Source organism: Larimichthys crocea, chromosome VIII, assembly GCF_000972845.2.
Source record: "Larimichthys crocea isolate SSNF chromosome VIII, L_crocea_2.0, whole genome shotgun sequence".
Classification (NCBI taxonomy): domain Eukaryota; kingdom Metazoa; phylum Chordata; class Actinopteri; family Sciaenidae; genus Larimichthys; species Larimichthys crocea.
In genome coordinates, this window is record NC_040018.1 from 28,171,921 (window position 1) to 28,192,926 (window position 21,006).

The 21,006-nt window shown below is 44.3% G+C and overlaps 1 protein-coding gene across 1 annotated transcript in view; it reads left to right on the plus strand.

The window, feature by feature from the left end:
* Positions 1 to 20,597, plus strand: part of chsy1 (chondroitin sulfate synthase 1) — a 50,982-nt gene extending 30,385 nt beyond the window's left edge. The window contains exon 3 of the mRNA XM_027281411.1: positions 17,380 to 20,597. Within this exon, the coding sequence (XP_027137212.1) occupies positions 17,380 to 18,972 (1,593 nt within the window). The 3' untranslated portion in view covers positions 18,973 to 20,597. The remainder of the gene's footprint in view (positions 1 to 17,379) is intronic.
* The last annotated feature ends 409 nt before the right edge of the window (positions 20,598 to 21,006 follow it).

The window sequence follows — 21,006 nt, forward strand, 5'->3', positions numbered from 1 at the left end:
TAATAATAACAAGAGTTGAGATGAGGAAGTGTAAAAGATAACTGAGCCAGAGGATGTGTGTGTGTGTGTGTGTGCGCGCACAACCAGCCTAATAAAACATGTACAATCAGTGCTGCTCTTTATTTACTTTACTGAGGCTGCTGGATGTTTCCTCCGAGGACAATAAGACGTTTCTTCTAATGCACTCTCCCTGGCACCGCACGAGCTTCCTCCAACAACAATATTTCATTAGGAAGTGGAAGACCTCATTACAGTCGGTGAACTGTGATTGTGTTTGTTCATTGTGCGCCGCGGTAGCTGTGACTCTGGACACACTACGGCCACTTTTTGAATGAGGATGTGGATGAGAGCTCATTAACATGGTCTCATACATCCAGTTTGTTCAGTGATCCAGATGGGACAGATTGTGTTTCACTTCTGGTGTCTGAAAGATTTTATTGGTGGTGAAAGATAAAAAAAGGTTCAAAAGCTTGCTGGATTTGAATTTAGTGGCTTTCAATTTTCATGCAAATGTAAAGTTACATTCCTCCTGATCATGCTGCAATGATTAGTCATTGAATCCATTAGTAATTAATTAATCAAATCAACTTTTTTGACTATTGATTATGGTTTTGAGACATTTTTTTTGTAGAAATAAATGTCCAAATTCTGATTGATTGATTTCAGCTTCTCAAATGTGAATTGGGGCACCCTGGTAGCTCACTTAGTAGAGCGTGCACCCCATGTACAGAGGCTCAGTCCTTAACTGCAGGATTTCCTGTCACTCTTCAGCTGTCACCATAAAATAAAGCTTCAAAAGCCCCAAAAATGTAAAAAAAATAAATAAATTTGAATATTTTCTAGTTTCTTTTGATCCTCTGACAGCAGTCGGTAGCGTAGTGGGTTAAGCGGCCGCCCCGTGTGTGGAGGCTATAGTCCTCGCTCCCGGTTCGAATCCCGCATTGGACGGCCATTTACTCCATTTATCTTGAGCTGTCCTATCAATAAAGGCATAAAAGGCCAAAAAAATAATCTTTAAAAAAAAAAAATATAGCTCTCCAATGTAGACTTTCAAGGACCTCACCCTCTGCCTTTGGGAAACAGTGATCAACATTTTTCACCATTATCTGACATTTTATGGACCAAACAACAATGAAGGACAGGTTAATCAATAAATGAAAATAATTGTTATTTGCAGCCATACCTAAAAAAAAATTTATGGATATTTATCTTACTTCCACCTGGATCCAGAAGGCAGCTATTTACTACTCATATAAGACATACAGCAGAGACACAAATAAAAGGTTCTGTAAGTCATTGTTTTAAAAGAAATACTGGCTCTGTTACCTTTATATTTTTAGTATTTAGTAATGAAGATGCGACATGAAGGAATGTTTAAAAGCTTTATTACAGGCACTGAACAAAGTTCTTTGTGTTTTTTCTAATACTTAAGTGTTATCGCTTAACGTGTCCGCTCTACAGAATCGCTGTCTTGCAGCTGTTGTCATCTTCTTCAGAGATCAGTCAGGAATGAACCCAGCAGGTCATTGGTAGCTGGTTCATCCATCCTCTGCCTTTCGGATTCAGTTTGACCGTTGGTTTGTGATGCTGTCGGATTACATGAACATTCTCCAGACAGCCAAACAACTTCATTTGCTCACCATTGTTTCTAAAACAGATGCCTGTGTGCAAGCGAGCAAACACACCGATGGGCGTGCAGCACTGTCTGGTTCACGCAACCCTGAACCCTTTGGTTGCTTTGCTGTCCCTGTTTTCAATATGTTAGAAAGTCGCTGACAGCAGCCAAAGGCCAAGAATTGGTTTCCATTTTCTGCAAATGGTTGCCACTGACAACTCGTCAGCTGTTACTGTCGTGCCCTGGCAGCTGCCTGTAGATATTATGTCGACACTGCCACAAATAAAGCGAGAAGTGAAAGTAGGTCCTAGAATGTCATCAAATCTGCCACTATCACATCTTCTCTTTATCCATACGCCAATGTTTCCATGTTTCCACACACCAAGCTGCTGTCACAAAGCAGTGCCATTTGTTGTTTTGTTTTTGTTTTGAAATTACCAGCGGTCCATTCAGATTGAGTCTTTTAAGCGAAGCTGACAGCGCCCCAAAACAAGTGAATGGAACCAGATTTATTGTATTCATGGATCAGAAATATAATATGACCAAGACTTCAGGCAAGGTTTCAGACATGCTACCAATTTCTTCTCCTCGCAGTCCCTGATGGAAAATAGTCCCTAAATAAAAACACTGGTCAAACAGTGAGGAGCCATGTTTTGCATTTATAGCGCTAAAACACACACATCCTCCCCAGGACTAGACAAAGTTTAGTAAGCCCAGCTCAATTTGATTTAATATAGCGACAAATCATAACAGACGCGTTCTTGTGACTTTCTATACAGAGCAGGTCTAGACCATACTCTTAATATTATTATTTACAGAGACCCAACAATTCCACCATGAGCATGTGAGGCATCGTGAACAGTCTTTGTGTGGCAGCTGTCCAAACATAGTGCTAGCATTAAACCTAAACAGAAAAGAAAAATGAGCGTTCTCCTCGAGCCAGCAACAACTGTGATATGACCTTCATGTCTGCTTTCCCGAAACTCTGGGTCTGCCTCGTGTTTGCTTCGCTAAATCAGCAATAATCAAATTGTTTTAGTTTGGCTTGTGTCCACTTCTTTCAACTCACCATTGTTTGATATTATCATTAGTTGTCTTTGTGGGTTTGGTCACCGCGGCCAACGGCATAACAAGAAATTAGAAGTCTGGCTTCGCTAAGGAGCTCGGTGTTGATGGCAGAGGTTAGAACAAAACAAATGCAGAGGCCAGTCACAGACCGCTCTTTATTGAATTGTGCTAAATTATTAAACCAGCTCAGGCTGCTCATACAGAAAGAGGTACAGTGAGTTCATCTGATTTGGTTAAGCCCAACATGATGTCGAGCCTTTAAGTGGACCAGGCACTTTTGACTTTACACTGGGCACTTGCCAGGACACGGACTGTAATTAGACTGTATTGTTTCCTTTGTCTCCTCTGTCCGCAGAGCGACAGTAACATGCAATCCTACCCATGGATATTCCTTCTTGTTTGTTGGTTGTGGTGAAGAAGTGTCCACCGACAATCTAAAGTGCAAAAGTTGAAGAGGAGCTTGAGAAACAGCTGCCGTCCTCTTCTTGTCCTCTGTGTGTGTTTGTGTTTTCCTGGATGGTACCACGAAGACAACGCAAAGCTCTGTAAATCCACTTTGTGGTAGTACCAACCAGCCCATCCCCCACGGCTATCCATCAGTGCTGCCAGGCAACCTGGACTCTGATGTAACAGCCTGGGCCTCCTCTGTGTCTCCCCCCACACTGTTACTGTCAGGACAGCTGTTTTTGGCAGGAGGATCATTCACTACTACACTGCTGCTAGAACTGCACCAACATCACAGTCCAGATCAAGTTTGTGGGACTAGGTGCCAGTCAGTAAGTCAGCTGTAAGGTGGGTTCACAGGACGACCGTTACATTTTTGCATGAACCAATGTGGATCTCACTTTGATCGGCTTTACTTGGATCAGGCTGGAAAATAACATTGCCGGTAAATCCTTAGCAGATCTGGGTTGTGTCAGTTTTAGGGTTTAAGAAAACAAGCTTAGGAGCTACTCATGATTTACACTGCAGAAACATCTAGTACTCCCTAATGTTTTGGACCTTTAGGATGTTCCTACTGGCAACAAACATCTGGCCACTGAAGGAAATGAAACTAAAGTTTAGCATTTTGCCATGTGACGTGAGACACAACGTGCTTCATCAAACAACAAACCTTAATTTAGACCAGCGTGGGTTCGAACATCTGAATCAATCAACAAAATCCTTCTCGCGTTCAGTTGCAAACAAAGAGGCCTCAGGTTGCGGAAAAGGCCGCGAATGTTTCCCGTCAAGTATCAGCAGCCGGTGCCTGTCACATGGCTGCTGGAAGGAATCTGTCTCCATGTGTTAGTGGTGACATCTGGACCAGGAGCCATAACCATCAGCTTACAGCTGTTGCCCCGTTTACCTGGGGGTTGGAGGGCCATGCTTTCGGTGGGATCAAACAGGGACAGGGTTGTAATTAGTACCCCCCCCCACCCTCGGGCAGGCCTCAGGGCTGGAGAGGGGGGGGGGTGTTGATCACCGTATGCATGTTTGAGCTCCACAGTTGAATTCCCGAAACACTCCTGGAACTCAAGAGCCTGTACCGCCTCGCTTCTCTGCAGTTAGATGGGCGTTCTCTTCATTACACACCAGTACGTCTGCTCCGTTCACAGGTCGGATGAAACTTGGCGTTGCCTTGGCTCATGGAAACACCGTTTGTGTGGAGAAAGCCAGTCAGCTCCGCATCAGTCTATCTCTTGGAATGAATCTGTAATTCATAGGTTTCTGTCTGCACAGACTTTCTGTGGATGAGGTGGGAGCTTGTGTGGGCAGCTCTGTTCAGGGTATCTATCATCCTCATAAACTGCAAACCAGTTTCTCTCTGTTTACTCCAAACACAGTGGAAATGTGAAACTTGCTGTGGGATAGGATTTTGGGGCTGGGCTGTGTTTTTCACTGTGTAGTACATTCACACAGAAAAAAAAGGACACATGCTTGAAATATAAAGTATAGTGTACGTCAAACACCCAGCCATCAAATGGCATGAAGAAATGATGGTGTTTCACAGCCAGCAGCAGCAGCCCAGAGGAGTTATGGTCATTTATTTTAGGAAAATCTATTTTACCGTACTGTACTGAGGTTGGCTTTAGGTTAGGTCCTTTAGCACTGCTGGTCACATGGTTTGAAAATTGATATTCACCAACTGGATTTGTTTTGTCAATAGCCCTGTGTTGTTGTCTTTGGCACGGTTGGATAGAATGTGTTTGCCTTCATCGTAGCACTGGTTGCAGAGTAAAGAGTGGGCAGCGGAAGCGTGACGTCACCCGTAGAAATCTGAAGATCCGTTTCGAAGCTCAAAACATGGCAACTGCCATCTTGGCCTCTCCCGACTAATCTAAAAATCGGCAAAGACGTGGATCATCAGCAGACCTGCGGTGGGCTGAATGACACTCCTGCATAACTTTAAGCCTTAATATCATTTGAACAAGAGTATAAAAATAAAAAATAGTTGTCATGAACGGGGAAGTTGGCTATAGAGACCAAAACAGTTTTTTGTACCAGGCTGTAAACATGTTTATTTCTGCTGTGAAGTTGGACATTTGAACATGGGGACTTATGGAGACTGACTCACTTCTGGAGCTCCGTTTGAGGAACTGCAGTGTTTACCACTTCACAGCCACAGATGAGAGACATGAGCATTGTGCAGGCCTCTACTAGCTGAACTTTTAAATTGTGGATCACAGTTCACATCCCATCTACTAGCAGCAGTTCATGCTGGTTTCTGTCATATTCTTATATGATTGTTTAGGATCAAACTAGAGTCTGTGTAGTTTGTATCTTGTTTTTTCAAGTCCAGTCATTGCTCCTACAGTCAGATCTTGTTTCTGGATATCTCAGCCGTGTTTTCGGGAGGTGGCGGAGACCACCTTTCAGGGAGGACATGTTCTGTTTCCATCTCATCTTTGTCTCCTTCATCCTCGGGAGGATTTAAAAGCTTCTAACAGGATGAAACAGCGCCAGGTGCCGTTTGATGCACTTCCTCTCTTAATTTACACACATGGTGATGATGAGCGCTCTAAACATGGCAGAGTGAGAAATCGGACTTCAAAGGCAGATTTGCTTTTTGGAATGGAGGGATTGTTTAGGGCAGGGACTGAGGTGCAGATTATAGGCTTGCATAAACATATTCACTTTCAGTTGTTGAGTGTGTGTGTGTGTGTGTGTAGAAACACTTGTCTCTGAGCTCTCCTACACCCACGTCCCAGTTCCTGTTCTTCCTTCAGCTTCCTTGGGCGGCACTCACTAAATGCTAGATCCATGGACCAGCAGGACTCCACAAGTATGCCGCTGCCCACCGCACGGCTATAATTACCTTCCACAATAAAAAAAAAGAAGAAAAAAATGACCAATATTGGGTAGTTTTTCCCTTCGCTTTCATGGAAGGTTTTAATTTAGGCCCTCGCCTTGATGTCAGAAAGCAGTTCATGCCGTGGATCCACCCAATGGTCGGCTCCTCTGCAGGCAGGCAGACGGTAATGAAGCAGCTGTCAGCTGTTGCCTTCTTCTTAGAATGACGAGTGATTGCTGCGATCCTGCGGTGACAGCGCCCCCTCATCCACATCACACCTGATCAAACTTTGTAAAAAAAAAACCTCAGTCTGGCATTCCAGTGTTTCAGTCAGAGGGCTGGGCTGATGCCACTGTCGCTGTTAACTTTGTTTGTAACCATATAAATGTCCTTTAAGCTCATAGGTTCATCAGTGAGTCCGTGTACTGCATATGAAGTTGGCCTCAGACAGAGAGATCATCCACGGACAAAAGTGCTGCTGTACTCTGGACAGCTGGAGGTGTGTCTGAAGGATGATCACAGCCTTTCCTGGTACTGGACTGGTATTTTAAGGGAGATGAGTCCCTCCATTGCGGTGGCAGGGTGCACATCCTGGTGGCTTCACGCCTCTGTCACACTACACTGTATCACACACACCCTGAGTCTTCAGCATTACACCACATTACAGAGCACAGCCATCCCGTCATCGCTGCAGTCTGCTCCCCTTACGTCCACAGAAGAGACCAGTCACCGCGCCTTCAGGGACCCGCCTCTCTCTGTTTGTGTTCACTGGATATTTTTGGTACTTGTTCTTAAATACAACATGAAAGTGGGGTTTGTGTTTATGCTGGTATGACATGATGAAAGTCACTGCAGGGTTAGCCCCCTCTGTAGACCTGTAGACTTTGATTGACTTTGAATTTCCATACCGTACATTTTGTTTCCACTCAGTAGTACGGTGACCATCACCTGTATAATCACACATCTGCATGGACACAGAGCCGTGATTAGGACTTTTTCATCATCATTTAATCTGCCAATTATTATTATTATTATCCAATCAATGGTTTTGTCTATAAAATATCAGAAAACAGTGGAAAATGCAGGTGTTTGCATTTTGCACCGACAAAACAAGATATTCAGTTTGATATCATGGTACATTTCTGAGAGAGGCTGAAGCATACTCTGCCATTTGTGCATGAATTTATGAATTCATCAATCATCTAATAGGTGGTCATTTCATTTCTGCTGAGCGACTAATCCCTTGTTTTCATCAGAGGGTCCACAGATTCACTGCAGATTATTATTATTCTTTTTTTAAAGATTATTTTTTTGGCCTTTTTATGCCTTTAATGATAGGACAGCTGAAGATAGACACACAGTAAATGGTCGTCCGATGCGGGATTCGAGCCGGGGCCAGCTGCAGCGAGGACTACAGCCTCCACACACGGGGCGGCCGCTTAACCCACTACGCTACCGACCGCCCCATTATAGCCTCCCTACATGCTATTGTAGGCCCAGTTTAATATGCAACACGATTTCTGTCCCTGGTCCTGAGAGACCCCTGGACTTATTGATTAGTCACTAATTGTTGCACCAGTCATGTTTTGTTTTGAGTTTCATACAACTTAGCTCTTCAGTCAACAGTAGTAGTCACTAAGTTAATAGGCAGGTGAAGTGTTGTAAACAAACCTCCAGACTTTTAGAAGAGAAAACAAAGGACAGGTGAAAATTCTGAACCAACATGTCTCATAAACATAAACATCCATCACAGTTTACACAGCCACTTCCTGCTCACTGCACTGACTGCAACGTGTCGGTGCTGTTTGATTCAGACATGTCTGATCGTCTGCCTGTTTCTTGACTCATTGACTTCTCGGTAATGACACAGTTACCGCGGCTTCTTTCATAAGTGATAGAACTCATGATCGAAACTATGATGACATAAGCGCGAGATATCTGTTTATTTGTAAATGAACATGAGGTGCGTATGTGTTGTGTAGATTAAAGGGCTGTGGGAGACCGTGTGCAACATAGCAGTTGTTGTAGTCCTGATTTTTTTTGTCGAGCTCTGGTGACCCATAGTTTGAGCTTGATCGAGACCTCTGTGCAGTCACCTGTGGTGCCGGTGAGACTTCAGTGAAGTCACCTGATGGAAGACCGACTGAACACAATGTGTCTGTTGGTGCATCCTCGTCGAGAGGGAAGTGAAACAAATGTCTACTTCTGCTTTTGTGTGTCAAGTCACTGTGGTTGCATTCATGGTGTTTACTCCGATGTTCATATGAAGTGACAGTTGTGTAAAGAATGAGGGTGTGAACAGGGTGTAAATGCTTCAGAAAGTTGCAGCCGCAGGGTGTCGATTAGCTCTGTTGGTAGAGTGTTCGCCTCATGTACGAAGGCTCAGCAGTGGCCCAGGGTTTGAATCGGACCTGCGGTTCTTTGCTGCATGTCATTCACCGTCTCTCTCGCCCCACATTCCTGTCACTCTTCGGGCTGTTTCTGTCAAAAATAAAGCTTGAAAAAGACCCCCAAAAAAAAAGGAAAGAGTTGCAGCCACCACTGTGAGCCACAACACTGCACTTATGAAACACTCCTGGTGACGTTACAGAGTTGTGCCCTGTGGAATAAAGACTCCTGGTGACGTTACAGAGTTGTGCCCTGTGGAATAAAGGTGTGACAGTGTTCAGATACAGCCTCCCCCTCCAAAGGCTGACTTTGAAAGGTGCTATGGGACGGGGGGGTCTCCAAAACTATTAGACTACCTGACAAGCTTTTCTGAAGACATATACTGCCCCCTTTTTAGTATGTTGAGTGTGCAGTTCATGAATTTTCATCAGCTTCCTTTTCTGTTCTGTGGCAGTTGTTTGAGCTTTGTCTGAAAGAAATTCTGCAGTGGACTTTCCAAAGGACTTCTTTTCAACACTCCACCAGAGAGACCGGCTTCTAATTTAATAAAAAATAAGTAGACGCTGCAACTAATGACACTGGGACAAAAGCTCTTTTTATGTGACTGTACCATGAACCTCCACCGATGATGTTAGTTATTACAGGGAAAGCTGGTGCTCCATCATTAACTGGGACTTCAGAGATAAGCTTTCAATAGGCTTTTTCGGCTTTTTCTAGAACACTTATTTGAACAACTCTCACTGTGTTTGAGGCTGTCCCTCAGGCCGGAAGATATCCTGCCTGTCCCCCCCAGACAAGGTTGCATTTTGGCACGGGTGAATCAAAAGAGAGGCTGCTAGGTTAAAAACTGTGAGATAAGGACTTCAGGCTTCAGGCCACGTCCGCCAGAGGCTGAAATCTGATCAGGAATCCGGTGGGTCCCACAAGTCCTCCAGGTGGGAGGATGTTTGGGAAGAAAAACAAATCAAGGGTCAGGAAAAATATGTTATTTTAGAGCGAGTATTTTCTTCTGCTTGCTTCTGTTGTTATTAGCAACCCTTGGCTCATTATGTACTTTTATTAATGAGATAAAAGGCCCGGTTTCACAAACTGACACGCTCGCTCTCTTTAGATTTCATCGGACACTGAAGGTATGAAAGTATTCATCTCAGTTTGAAACTGTTTTCTCGGAGTTCAGACTTTGAGGTGGTGTTGGGTTTACTAAAGGCTGTGAGAAAGCTGAGAATGTGGCCCTGACTCTCTTCTGTAATTGAGTCGTAACACATATCTCCCATCTCTCCCTTGGAGCCGGAGCTAAAGAAGAAAGAAGACATCTGGATCGAGGGACCGGCTGGAGGGAACAAATGGCCTTTTCTGCTCCCTGTCACCCAGTCCTGTCCATTCCTCAGCGAACACACAAACCAAAGGGCCTGTTCACATTCCTCCTTTTATTAGTGCCCTCAGCATGCTGGTGTAATAAGAGCTCTTATCCAGTGGTAGCAGCGAGTGATAATGGAACTTATCAAGGTCATCGTTGTCCCGTGCGACGCAAATATAACTGAGGAAACGGATGAGTCCATCACACAGATTCGATAGCACAGGAAATAGAGATGAGCTCCTTTCAGGTGCACTTCACTCTTAAATAATGCACAGATCTCACCAACTACTATGTGCTACACCAGCCCTCAAGACCAGGCACAGGTGTCAGTACTGGATAGTGGACGACACAGTAACTGAGCTTGACTAAAGAACATCAAAACACATCAGTGATGCTGCTCTGTCTTCCTCGTTCTCCGTGAAGCTTGAATCACGTGAAGTGTGTGTCATGCCGGACTGTTTAAATTTAAGATTTGGCCTCGTGTGCGAGGATTAATCCGTCATGCAGTTAACACAGCAGTCATGATTGTGTTTAATGAAAACTCCAGAGCGGCTTTAAAAAGTTCTGTGTTTTCTTTTTTTTTTAAAATGAGATCTCTGCACAACTGTTAGAGAAAGCTCGACATTACGGTCTGACCGAATGATGATTCAATTATAAGATGTATCATCAAATAAAATAAAAAAAGCTGTAACTCCCTACATTTTTATTTTTAGCAGTTTGATCAATACGGGCTCGGAGCTTTGCTGTCATGGAAACAGTGGAGTGTAGCTTTCTGGAGGAGGGGATTGTGTTACTAGGTCAGTTTCCTTGTCTAGATTTCTCCAGCTCGTCTGTGAACGGGCAGCTCAACTTATTCATCATCAAGACTAGCAGTGTGACCTGGAGCACGAGGGAATCTGTGGTAAATTCAACTGCCAAAGCTTTTATATGCCGACATCAACATGTTTCCTCTGTGATTTTAGTTTATGTGGCTGCTGGTCAAGCCTGGAACAGAACAGCATGGACACAGTTCATAGTGTGACAGGATTGCGTAATGTCAGATTAAGTGATTTGAGATTAACTTCTTGTTGTGCCGCAGCGAACTGACAGGAACATGTCGATGCTTGTGTCGTGTTGTCCCGTGGGCTTTCTCCATAAGAACAACTCACCCACGCTTACTCACACCGCTGCTATGTTCCGGAGAAAGTGGTTTGGAAAAAAGAAACATCTGTCGACATGTTCATTTTTTTCAATTTGGTCATTTTCCAAATGAGAAACAGGAGAGTAATGCTGGAAACACAATGTCTGGTTTAGCAGTTTGTAGCCCAGTAACTGGTCATGTTTTTTCAACGCGTGATCTTTCAACTCATGCGCTGAATGGATGAAAAGTCTATATGTTTGTACAAGAGGTAGACTGATTTTAAAGGTTGATATGAGAACGATTGAACATATCTATCACCCCAAATCACAAATCTTCAACAGTCAACACCCTCTCTCCTTAGACCACCATCAGTCAACTCTTCAATATCCTTCAGTACACCTTTAAAACCCCACTAACAAACAGATACTTGATTTAAAGTTTGAAGTCTAACGTTAAATGAGCCCTCATCTCAACAAAAATGGGTCAGTGGGGGTCAGGAGGTCTGATGGTGACCGTTTGTAAAGCATCCTGTGCCAATAAATCAACCAAACCAATGAATCGTTCAGCCTCTAGCTGACATATTATTGAAGTCATTTTCATCTATAAGGCGAGTTGTTTCTCACATTAGCAAAGCAAAGGAAGATTTGAAAGGTTGTGAGGCCAGAACGAAGTGGTTGAAGTCTCCTCTCTGTGTTTGGCAGCAGAGTCTGTCTGTCTCATATCCTGCCGGCTGTCTGTCTCATATCCTGGCCTGGCCCTGGTCAACCTGCACCTTGTCTTTGTTTGGTGCTTCATCAAATGAATTCAGGCCACAAACTTTACCATCTCTGCTGAGCCAGAGTCACTTCTTTAATACCCAGCCTCTCCTCTGGCTTTATGTTTTGTTGTGGGACGATCAGATCCTTCTTGTTTGTTTGTGATTTAAATTGGATTGGCCACCTATCATTAAATTTACTGGAGGAACGCACGGCTATAGAATTCTCAGTGACTTATGCAAGCCCAGACCCGCAGTGTGTCTGTTGTCGCAGTCACAGAATGTTACTGGAAATGTTTCAGATATGTTTCAGAAATATAAATACATTTTATAGTCGAGGCATAAACGGACACGAAATAACAACTGGAAAAGTTATAGAGTAAATAAAGTCTGTGTTTGGTTTGTGCTGGAGCCACACGCTTTTAGAGCAACAGTTTTTTTTTTTTTTTTTTTAAATGAGCCTGTGCAGAAGAAAGACAAACCATGCCTTTTTATTCTCAGCTATTTATTTTATATTACACTGCAGTGAAAATGAATACACCTTCAGTAAAATGATGTAAAGTACGGCGTATAATGGCAGAAATTGGATATAATAATCCTAATTATGTTTTCATTAGAGTATAATCAGCTGAAAACAAGAAGCGTGTTTTTGTTGCCTCTTGGAAGGAGGAACCACGTCCTCTTCCAAAGAGTCCATGTTTTACAATAGCCCACAGTCAGACAAACACTGGGCCTTTCCTGGTTTTCACGGGATTCAGTTGGCTGCAATCTGCAACTTCACCACGATATGCCACTAAAGCCTTCACACCTTCAATTTCACATCAGGACCTTTGTTACACTTCATACAATGATGCTTTGGTTATTCCTAACATCTCTGGTGTTTTTCCTCAGCAGTAACAGTGGTTAAACTTCACGCAGTGAAGCGCTTGAAGCTGTATTGTCACTCACCGTGAGCTCTACCCCGATCAATCCAGGCACAAGCATGCCAGGAGATATTTGCATTAAGCTGAACCTTCCTCAACTTCCACATGTCACACCACTGGGTGCATTATCAGTCGTAGTCTCTGTATGTGGCATCGGGATGTTTCAACATTCAGTCTTTGCTTCTCTTTTTTTTTCTCATGAACGGACCTTGGCCAGTCATAAGGCTCACTTTACGATTCAAAATTAATTTTAAAAAATGTATTCATCTATAAATATATCGTTTTGATGATGGTTTAACTTGTTGTGAGGTCAAATTCTCTAAATATATAAAATCCCTAATTAATAATTATTTTTAATCTGAACATGGCAGACAGACACCTCGCACAGGAAGTCAGTCAATTAAGGGAACTTGTGATCCTAGTACACAATACAATACAATACAGTGAAACAGTTTGCTTCTGGCCCATGGCCCACCATTAGGTTTTCATTTCAGCCCTCCAAGGGGAGTTAAGGCTCAGCTGGTCTAAATCAACAGCTCTCTGTGGACTCGCTCTTCGCTGTCTCACTCAGCAGCAGTCCACGGGTTAGATAGCTAATATTGATGAAGTCATCTGGTGTCATGATGTTGTTGAGGGTACGACCACCTCCCATCACACACATCAATACCATACCCTTTGTGGAGCTGTCTTAGGTGTGAGAAGCTTTTCCCCCGAGTTGAGAAATTAGTTTGGACAGACCACCCTTGTTTACAAAAGAGCCAATTACAGCAGCATAATGCCGTCTCCAATTAGATTTGCATGGGCCGCTCAGAGGCAGGCACTGCCTATTGTCCTGCAGATTAGATCCAGCCATGCCATTCTGACTGAGCCTCGGGCTTCACTTCCACTGCCCTGGCTGCACCAAGCTTTCCAGCATTACACACACAGGCCTCCAAATGTACATCCAGGCACACTCACAGTGTGTCAGATTTGAGAAAACTCTTCCAGAACCACAAATGACATGACTGTCTTCACAGGCAACACAAGAAGCAACTTTTGTAATCGGTCGAGGACCATTAAAAAAGGGCTCCAATCAAATCCTGGATGTCAAAATATGTCAAGTTAAATGTCTGACAACACGACCCTACAGAGAAATCAAACATCTTCTGCTGCTTTTGCTTGATCCGCTGTGTGTCTAACAAAGTCTAACAATCAAGGAGAAGTTCTACAATCTCAGGAGAGGAGACATGTGACATGACAACAGTGGAAATGTGAGCATAGTAATGCACCAGTGTGCAACTGTCTGCAAGGACCATGTTAGCCAGTTAATATGAATCTTATCAGAGCTAATTTGGCACTTCAAAGTTACAGCCCTTCTTTAAGACTGGGATGTGGTTGTTTATGAATGGTTGGAAATCTTCCGCTGACAACTGTCCAGTCCAAACTTCTTTTTTGCCCAATTCTGATGTAATTTCTTTGTTGAGCCAGCACCCAAACACTGTATCTGAGTGCTATAGAGGCTTCAGACTTCTTTGTTCCCACCTACAAAGGAAGGTTTTTTAAAGTTACCGTCGGCGAGTGACAGTTGGTGCTCTTGAAAGCTTAGATGGACCCGGTGCTAGAACATATGGTTCTTTTGATTTGAAAAAAAAGTCAAAGCCTAACGTTGAACCTAAATCCATTGGCAGGAAGTATACAATCAGCCAACTCCAAATGTTGTCTGGTCAACAGTCAGCTTACTTTGTAGAAACCTGAGGCGGCAACACAATCTGATGCACTACGTCACAACACCCACACCTATTGTTTTCCAATGTTGTGTAAGCCCACACAGCAATGTTATCATGATACATGTCATCATGGGTTGATGTGTGTGAACAAGTCCGGATTCCCAGAATTTATGGGTGGAGAAAAAAAAAACACCCTAGAATGTTTTCATACTGCTCCACGGATGAGCTGCATATGTCTTCATGACACATTTGGCGCTGTGAACAGAAAATGACATGACATGCGCCACGACACGGCCATTTTACGTCGCCCTAACAAATTGAACCAGAATCAGACTTTTCTCAGGGTGTCCAGAGTGAGTCTTGAGAGTTGCCAGGCTGGAGGGGTGCAGTGTGTTTATTTAGGACCTGCAGGTCCCTGTAGGATAATGGTATCATCTGATTAATGTAATCACAGCACAGACCGTTCTCATGGACTCATTGGTTTGGCATCTCCCGTCACTTCAGATAACTATGTCCTCCGTCACTGACCGTGTTGTTGGTTTGATAATACTGTTTCTCTTGCTCGGCTTCGATTGTTGTGTTTGTCTTACCAAACTGAAAGAATTCGTCGGTCCGATAGGGCTGTCACTTTCAAGACGTTCCAACAAACTTAAAATTAACACACAATTCTTTGAAAACAAAAAGATTTTTACATTTCTATTTAGTAGTTTAATGATAGGTCAACCCTCTGCTGGACCATGATGCAAACTACTGTTCATAACTGTTCACATATTTAATTTCTTCCCACATATGAATAGATTTCAGATCAAAAGTGACCTCACTAGTTTGTAGGATTCAATGTAAAGCCCAAGTCTCTTTCCACTGGTTCTATATATATCTTCACAGTGTTTATTTAAGTTAAGCGTTGAGGCAGCCATCCTGCTTATTATCAGCTCCCAGAGCTATCAGCTGTGTTTGAAACGAAACACAAGGCTTCAGCTCTGAGCACTTTGTGTCTTACCTTTCTCTTGCCATTGTCGGAGAATCATTGCAGCCGGGGCAGGAGATGTTGTGAAGTTAACGACTGTGAAGAAATTGCACTAATGAGTCATAAGTTGCAACAGTGACCACAAAAGTGCAGGTCACGTAATTAGGAAGAGCGCTAATGACGGTGAAGCCACAGGAGAGAGACATAAACATCCTGACAAATTGGCCGATGATGTCTGTCAGCTGATGACCGCTGGTGTTTCCCTGCTGGATACAGTCTGAGCTCTCCTCCAGCATCCCTATCAGCTGAATTAGCCTGGAAAAATACTGCGGGGAAGGCAGGGTCGAACAACTTCAACCTTTGCCCCATGAATAAAAAAGACAAAGTCATATGGCAACAACAGGATGTTTATTTTTTTTTACCACAAATGTATAAATGGGCCTTTATGTTCATTTCATGGGGATTTAAGATGTCTGGCTCATGTTTTCCGGTTTTGAAGAGCCGAGTCAGACCAAATCAGACACTGCAGCATAAAGCAGCTCCTCCTGTTCACTTCAATGGGATTAGCGCATTTAGGTGGGAAAAGGTCATGCCGGTGGGGGGGGGAATAAGGCTGAGAAGTTGAAGTAGAATCAACCTTTTGAGAAACACAACCTGACGGCACGCTGCATGGCTGATCTGATCAGTCCCGTCAAACAGCTCCATAGTCCGCCTGAGATATCCGTGAAACCGAGCTCTACCCAGGTGGAGCTCATGGAATGAACCATGATACACTCCCTGTTCCATCCTCGCTTGGCTGATTTCGTGTACCCACCTTCTACGTCTGTGTCTGACTCAGTCTTTGCTGCGAAAAAAACAAACAAATTACGCATTTGGTTCAGCTCCATTTTTGCAGACCCAGGAGTCGTACTTGAACATGGTCATACAAAACTGCAGGCGGTGTTTTCCGTTGGTTTTTTAAATTTTCTGTTAGTTGTGGCACATGCAGTGACCTGGTGTCAGATGTAAAGCCTGACCCATCACCTCTGAAGGCACGGCTTGGCTCAAGACGTCCATTAATGACAAGGTTACAGTGTGTTTTGATTGGCAGTTTGCCCTCTCTTAGGTGCACAGGAATGCAGGCGAAAGCCATGGAAAAGCAAAGAGTAACTCGGGCAGTTCCTGTGATCGTATTCAGCTTCAGGTATCACTTTCCATAGCTCTCAGGCCTGTCCTGTCTTATTCCCTGCTTGGCTTTTCCTCGGGGACCGGGCTTGTGGCTGCATTCCAGAGCCGTCCTCTCAAATTAGACTTTCTGGGGGTTGCTGCCGTTCTGATGCTCCCTTCATTGGGAGGCAACGACACAAACCCTGCCTTCTTGACCACGGTTGAGATCCTGCCAGCTGCTCCAAAGCAGCTGGCCCAATGTTTACATTTTAAGCCTCCTGCGATTTGAAGAACAGTAGGTTTGTAAAGCTCCAGCAGGTCTGCAGTAAACACTAACTCACTTACATGTTGTCAAGACATGGACTATGCATTGGGTGCTGTAGAACACAGTCAGCGAGGACCTTAATTTGGAGTTTGCATCAGCAGAATACAGGATAAAGAGTACTACTGCTGCTGATGAAAAGTAGAGAGTAGAGCTTGTTGACTGGTTAAAGTCTCAGAGTCTACAAGAATCCAACACATTTTCACACACATGGTTAATTGCAGTCTCGGTCAAAGATTTCCCATTTCTGCAGATTTATGTTCTGCTTGTTCAACATGCTGTTGATAAGTTACTCATACTGTCCTCCTACTGGAGGATTTAGTTGTACTTTTTGATAACAAGTAAAATGCAAGACCTCAAGTCTATTACATTCTCTCTGGAGAGGAGAGGTTCCTTAATGAGATCCAGGTTTCAAGTGACGTCTCTAATCCGTTGTTAAAGTTCTGCATTATCGGACAGATTTATTGGCTGAAATTTCATTACCAGAGCAATACACAATCATTTAAAATTTTATTTAGTGGCCAATTATATCAACAGTCACATCATCACATTTGTATTGTTGAAAGTAAAGGCAGGCCTGATACCCATGGACCCAAATCCCATAGAAACAGACCCATCCCATGATGTTGCAAGAAGAGTCCAGCACAGCAAAAGTGATATTTTCATTTGTATAATTATGTTTATAATGATCCAGTGTTCTGAATCAGTACTAAAACCAGTCCATGTCCTGTCTCCACAGATGCAGCAGCTCTTCTATGAAAACTATGAACCAAATAAGAAGGGCTACATACGAGATCTCCACAACAGCAAGATCCACCGAGCCATCACCCTCCACCCCAACAAGAATCCTCCCTACCAGTATCGCCTACACAGCTATATGCTCAGCCGCAAGATCGCAGACCTACGCCACCGAACCATTCAGCTCCACCGGGAGATCGTCCAGATGGGGCGCTACGGAGCGGCTGAACCAAGCAGAGAGGACCTCCAGCTTGGTGTGCCGCCCTCATTCATGCGCTTCCATCCGAGGCAGAGAGAGGACGTCCTGGAGTGGGAGTTCCTGACAGGGAAGTACCTGTTCTCATCGTCCGATGGTCAGCCTCCTCGTCGCGGGATGGATTCCTCCCAGAGACAGGCCCTGGATGACATCATCATGCAAGTGATGGAGATGATCAACGCCAATGCCAAGACACGAGGACGGGTCATCGATTTCAAAGAAATCCAGTACGGCTACCGGAGGGTCAATCCTTTATACGGGGCAGAGTACGTGCTTGATCTGCTGCTGCTGTACAAGAAGCACAAAGGAAAGACCATGACGGTTCCTGTGAGGAGGCACGCATACCTGCAGCAGACCTTCAGCCAGATCCAGTTCAGAGAGGAGGAGGAGATGGATGCCAAAGCTCTGGCCAGCCACATAAACAAGGAGTCCGACTCCCTCTCATTTCTGTCCAACTCCCTCAAGATGCTGGTGCCCTTCAAGCTGGCCACCTCGGGCCAGGACCAGAGGGAACCAAAGGAGAAGAAGGTCAACATCTTGGTGCCTCTGTCGGGTCGCTACGACATCTTTGTGCGCTTCATGGCCAACTTTGAAAGAGTTTGTCTGATCCCCAACCAGAATGTCAAGCTGCTGATCCTGCTCTTCAGCACAGACAACAACACTGAGCGGGTGAAGCAGGTGGAGCTGATGAGGGAGTATCACATGAAGTATCCCCGCGCCGAGATGGAGATAAAGCCCGTTACCGGCTCCTTCTCCAGGGCTCTGGCTTTGGAAGTGGGCTCCTTGCACTTCTCCAACGATTCACTGCTCTTCTATTGTGACGTTGATCTGCTCTTCACCAGCGACTTCCTCAAACGATGTCGGACCAATACCGCCCTCGGGGAGCAGTCCTACTTCCCCATCATTTTCAGCCAGTACGACCCCAAGGTGGTGTATGCTGGGAAGGTCCCCAGCAACAACCACTACGTCTTCACGTCTAAGACGGGCCTGTGGAGGAACTACGGCTTCGGGATCGTCTGCGTCTACAAGGGAGACCTGGTCCAAGCCGGAGGCTTTGACACCTCCATACAGGGATGGGGGTTGGAGGACGTGGATCTTTTTAATAAATTTGTCCAGTCAGGGATTAAGTTGTTCAGAAGCACAGACACGGGGATAGTGCACGTCCACCACCCCGTCATATGTGACCCCAACCTGGAAGCGAAGCAATATAAGATGTGCCTGGGCTCCAAAGCCTCGTCGCACGGCTCCACCCAGCAGCTGGCCGAGCTCTGGCTGGAGAAGAACGACCACGGCTTCAGGAGACTGGCCAGCAATAACGGCTCAGTTAGGACAGCGTGAGAAAAGCCAGGCTGCAAACTTGTCATGAACTGAACCTGAAGCTGGTCTGTGCTCACTTCCTCTCCTCTTAGTGGTGTTTTCACTACCTAATTTATTTTTTACTGAAATGACTTCACATGGATATATTTTGAAAATATGTCTTTTTTTTAAAAAAGAAAAAGAAAGAAAGAAAATCTACAGAAACGCCATGATGAACAATTCATAGACACAGCCAGCGTGGAAGTTTTCATTAATGATAGAAGGAATATCGACCAATATTCTGGTGTGAGCCTGATCACAGCAGGGGGGCCTGAGGCTCCTGCAGCCTGTTACGTGTCACGTGTCAGGACGGTGGGAGAGCGGGAGGCAGAGGGGTTTTTTTTTTAACGTGTACCTCAGTGAAGTACACCATCATGGTCCTTAAATATTCTATTGTCTCGTGTGCAGAAAACAGACTGGTGTCCATGTACTCTCAGACCAGCAGTGCTCGAAAACGTAACTCTTGATTGTGAATGTTTACAAAAGACTGATTCTAAAAAAACAACGTTTCATGGGTGAAATTCAATCACAGCTATCTCAATAATTACAACGGGCCATCATTTTAATTTGATCTCTCCTGATTTTACAGTGGTTTTCCTTTTTCCCCCATCTGCTTTTTACGGTTTTGGTAATATGACACAACACTGTTACTGCAGGATTTCATTGTATTTTTCCTTTATTATTAATTTCTGTGAACCCAACTGCTGGATTTTATATCTGCAATTCATCCTTTGCTGTCTAATTTATTGAATTTGCAGGCTCCATTTTTCGACTTTCTGACTGTTGAAATGTGTATATTGGAAAGATTGTATAACCATGTCAGTTGTGGGATAGTGTTTTTTTATGTTCCTTTTCTTAAACTCATTATCACCAAAGAGTTTTGCACAGTCTGCTTTAGGTATCATGTTGCCTGTGTGTGTGTGTGTGTGTGTGTGTGTGCGTGTGTGCGTGTATGTATGTGTGTGGGTGGTGTTTTGCAGGCACAAACATGAAACTGGCTGTATAATGAAGAGTAAACACAAAAGCTCTGTCTATCCCAGGCCTTTCTGATGGGTGAAGCGGGAACCAGTCTGGCCTTCTTTTTTTTTTTATTCCAGTGGGTTGACATGGGGAGCAGCGCTCTGGTCGGCCAGCTCAAAGTCACACATCACTGTGTCTTTTTTTTTGTTTTGTTTTGTTTTGTTTAACTTTCTTTTATGTTGAAATAAAAAAAGAAGTGTTGTGGCTGGTCCCGGTCTACAGAGGTGTGGCTTCAGCGCTCGATTCCATTGAGCCGTGATGTGAAAAGCCCACATTGTCTGGTCCTGTGTTACAGGTTTGAGGGCTGAACATTTCCTTTGCAGCAGGCCTCGATCACTGTCCTGCTCCTGCCTGCGTCGCCTATAGGCAGGTACTGTACGTTGTAGCACTCCATCGGGGGGGGGTTTAATGCTCCTCTTTCAGCATTACATCGCGAATGGCTGATTTTAAGACTGGTGTAATAGGATGAGTCATTTTTTTAAAAAAATTTCTTTGACTTTTTTTGTAATTTTTGTTCTTTCAACTCTGCCCAGCTGGGCAAGGTTTTCTATTTAAAAAGAAATAAAACGGGGGGAAAATGATCCAAACTGCTGCTTTTGTGGTATTTTCCATTCAATCCTCTGTTAGCACCTATCAGCACGACAACAGAAATAAGGGTGTGTGTGGGGGGGGGGAGCCTGGAGCAAGTTTGCCCACTCTGCCTTGTTAGTAATCCAGCCTTGGGGACATTCCTGCATCAGTCCATGGGAGAAAATCATTTCACAACAGGCACTTAGCTGCCAGGACTCTCCATTAATTGAGATTGCGCAATAATAGCATCAACAACAACAATAAATCTCCTCACTCCGTAGCTGTGAGTAAATCCTGAAGGGAAGTGTGAAGCAGCAGTTGTGTTGAATCTCATTGGTGGTTGTGTGATCTATGTGTGATCCCTCTGTCTTTCAGACGGAAGCCCCTCCAGGGACAATAACAGCCTCCAAAGCAAATGCTGGGATA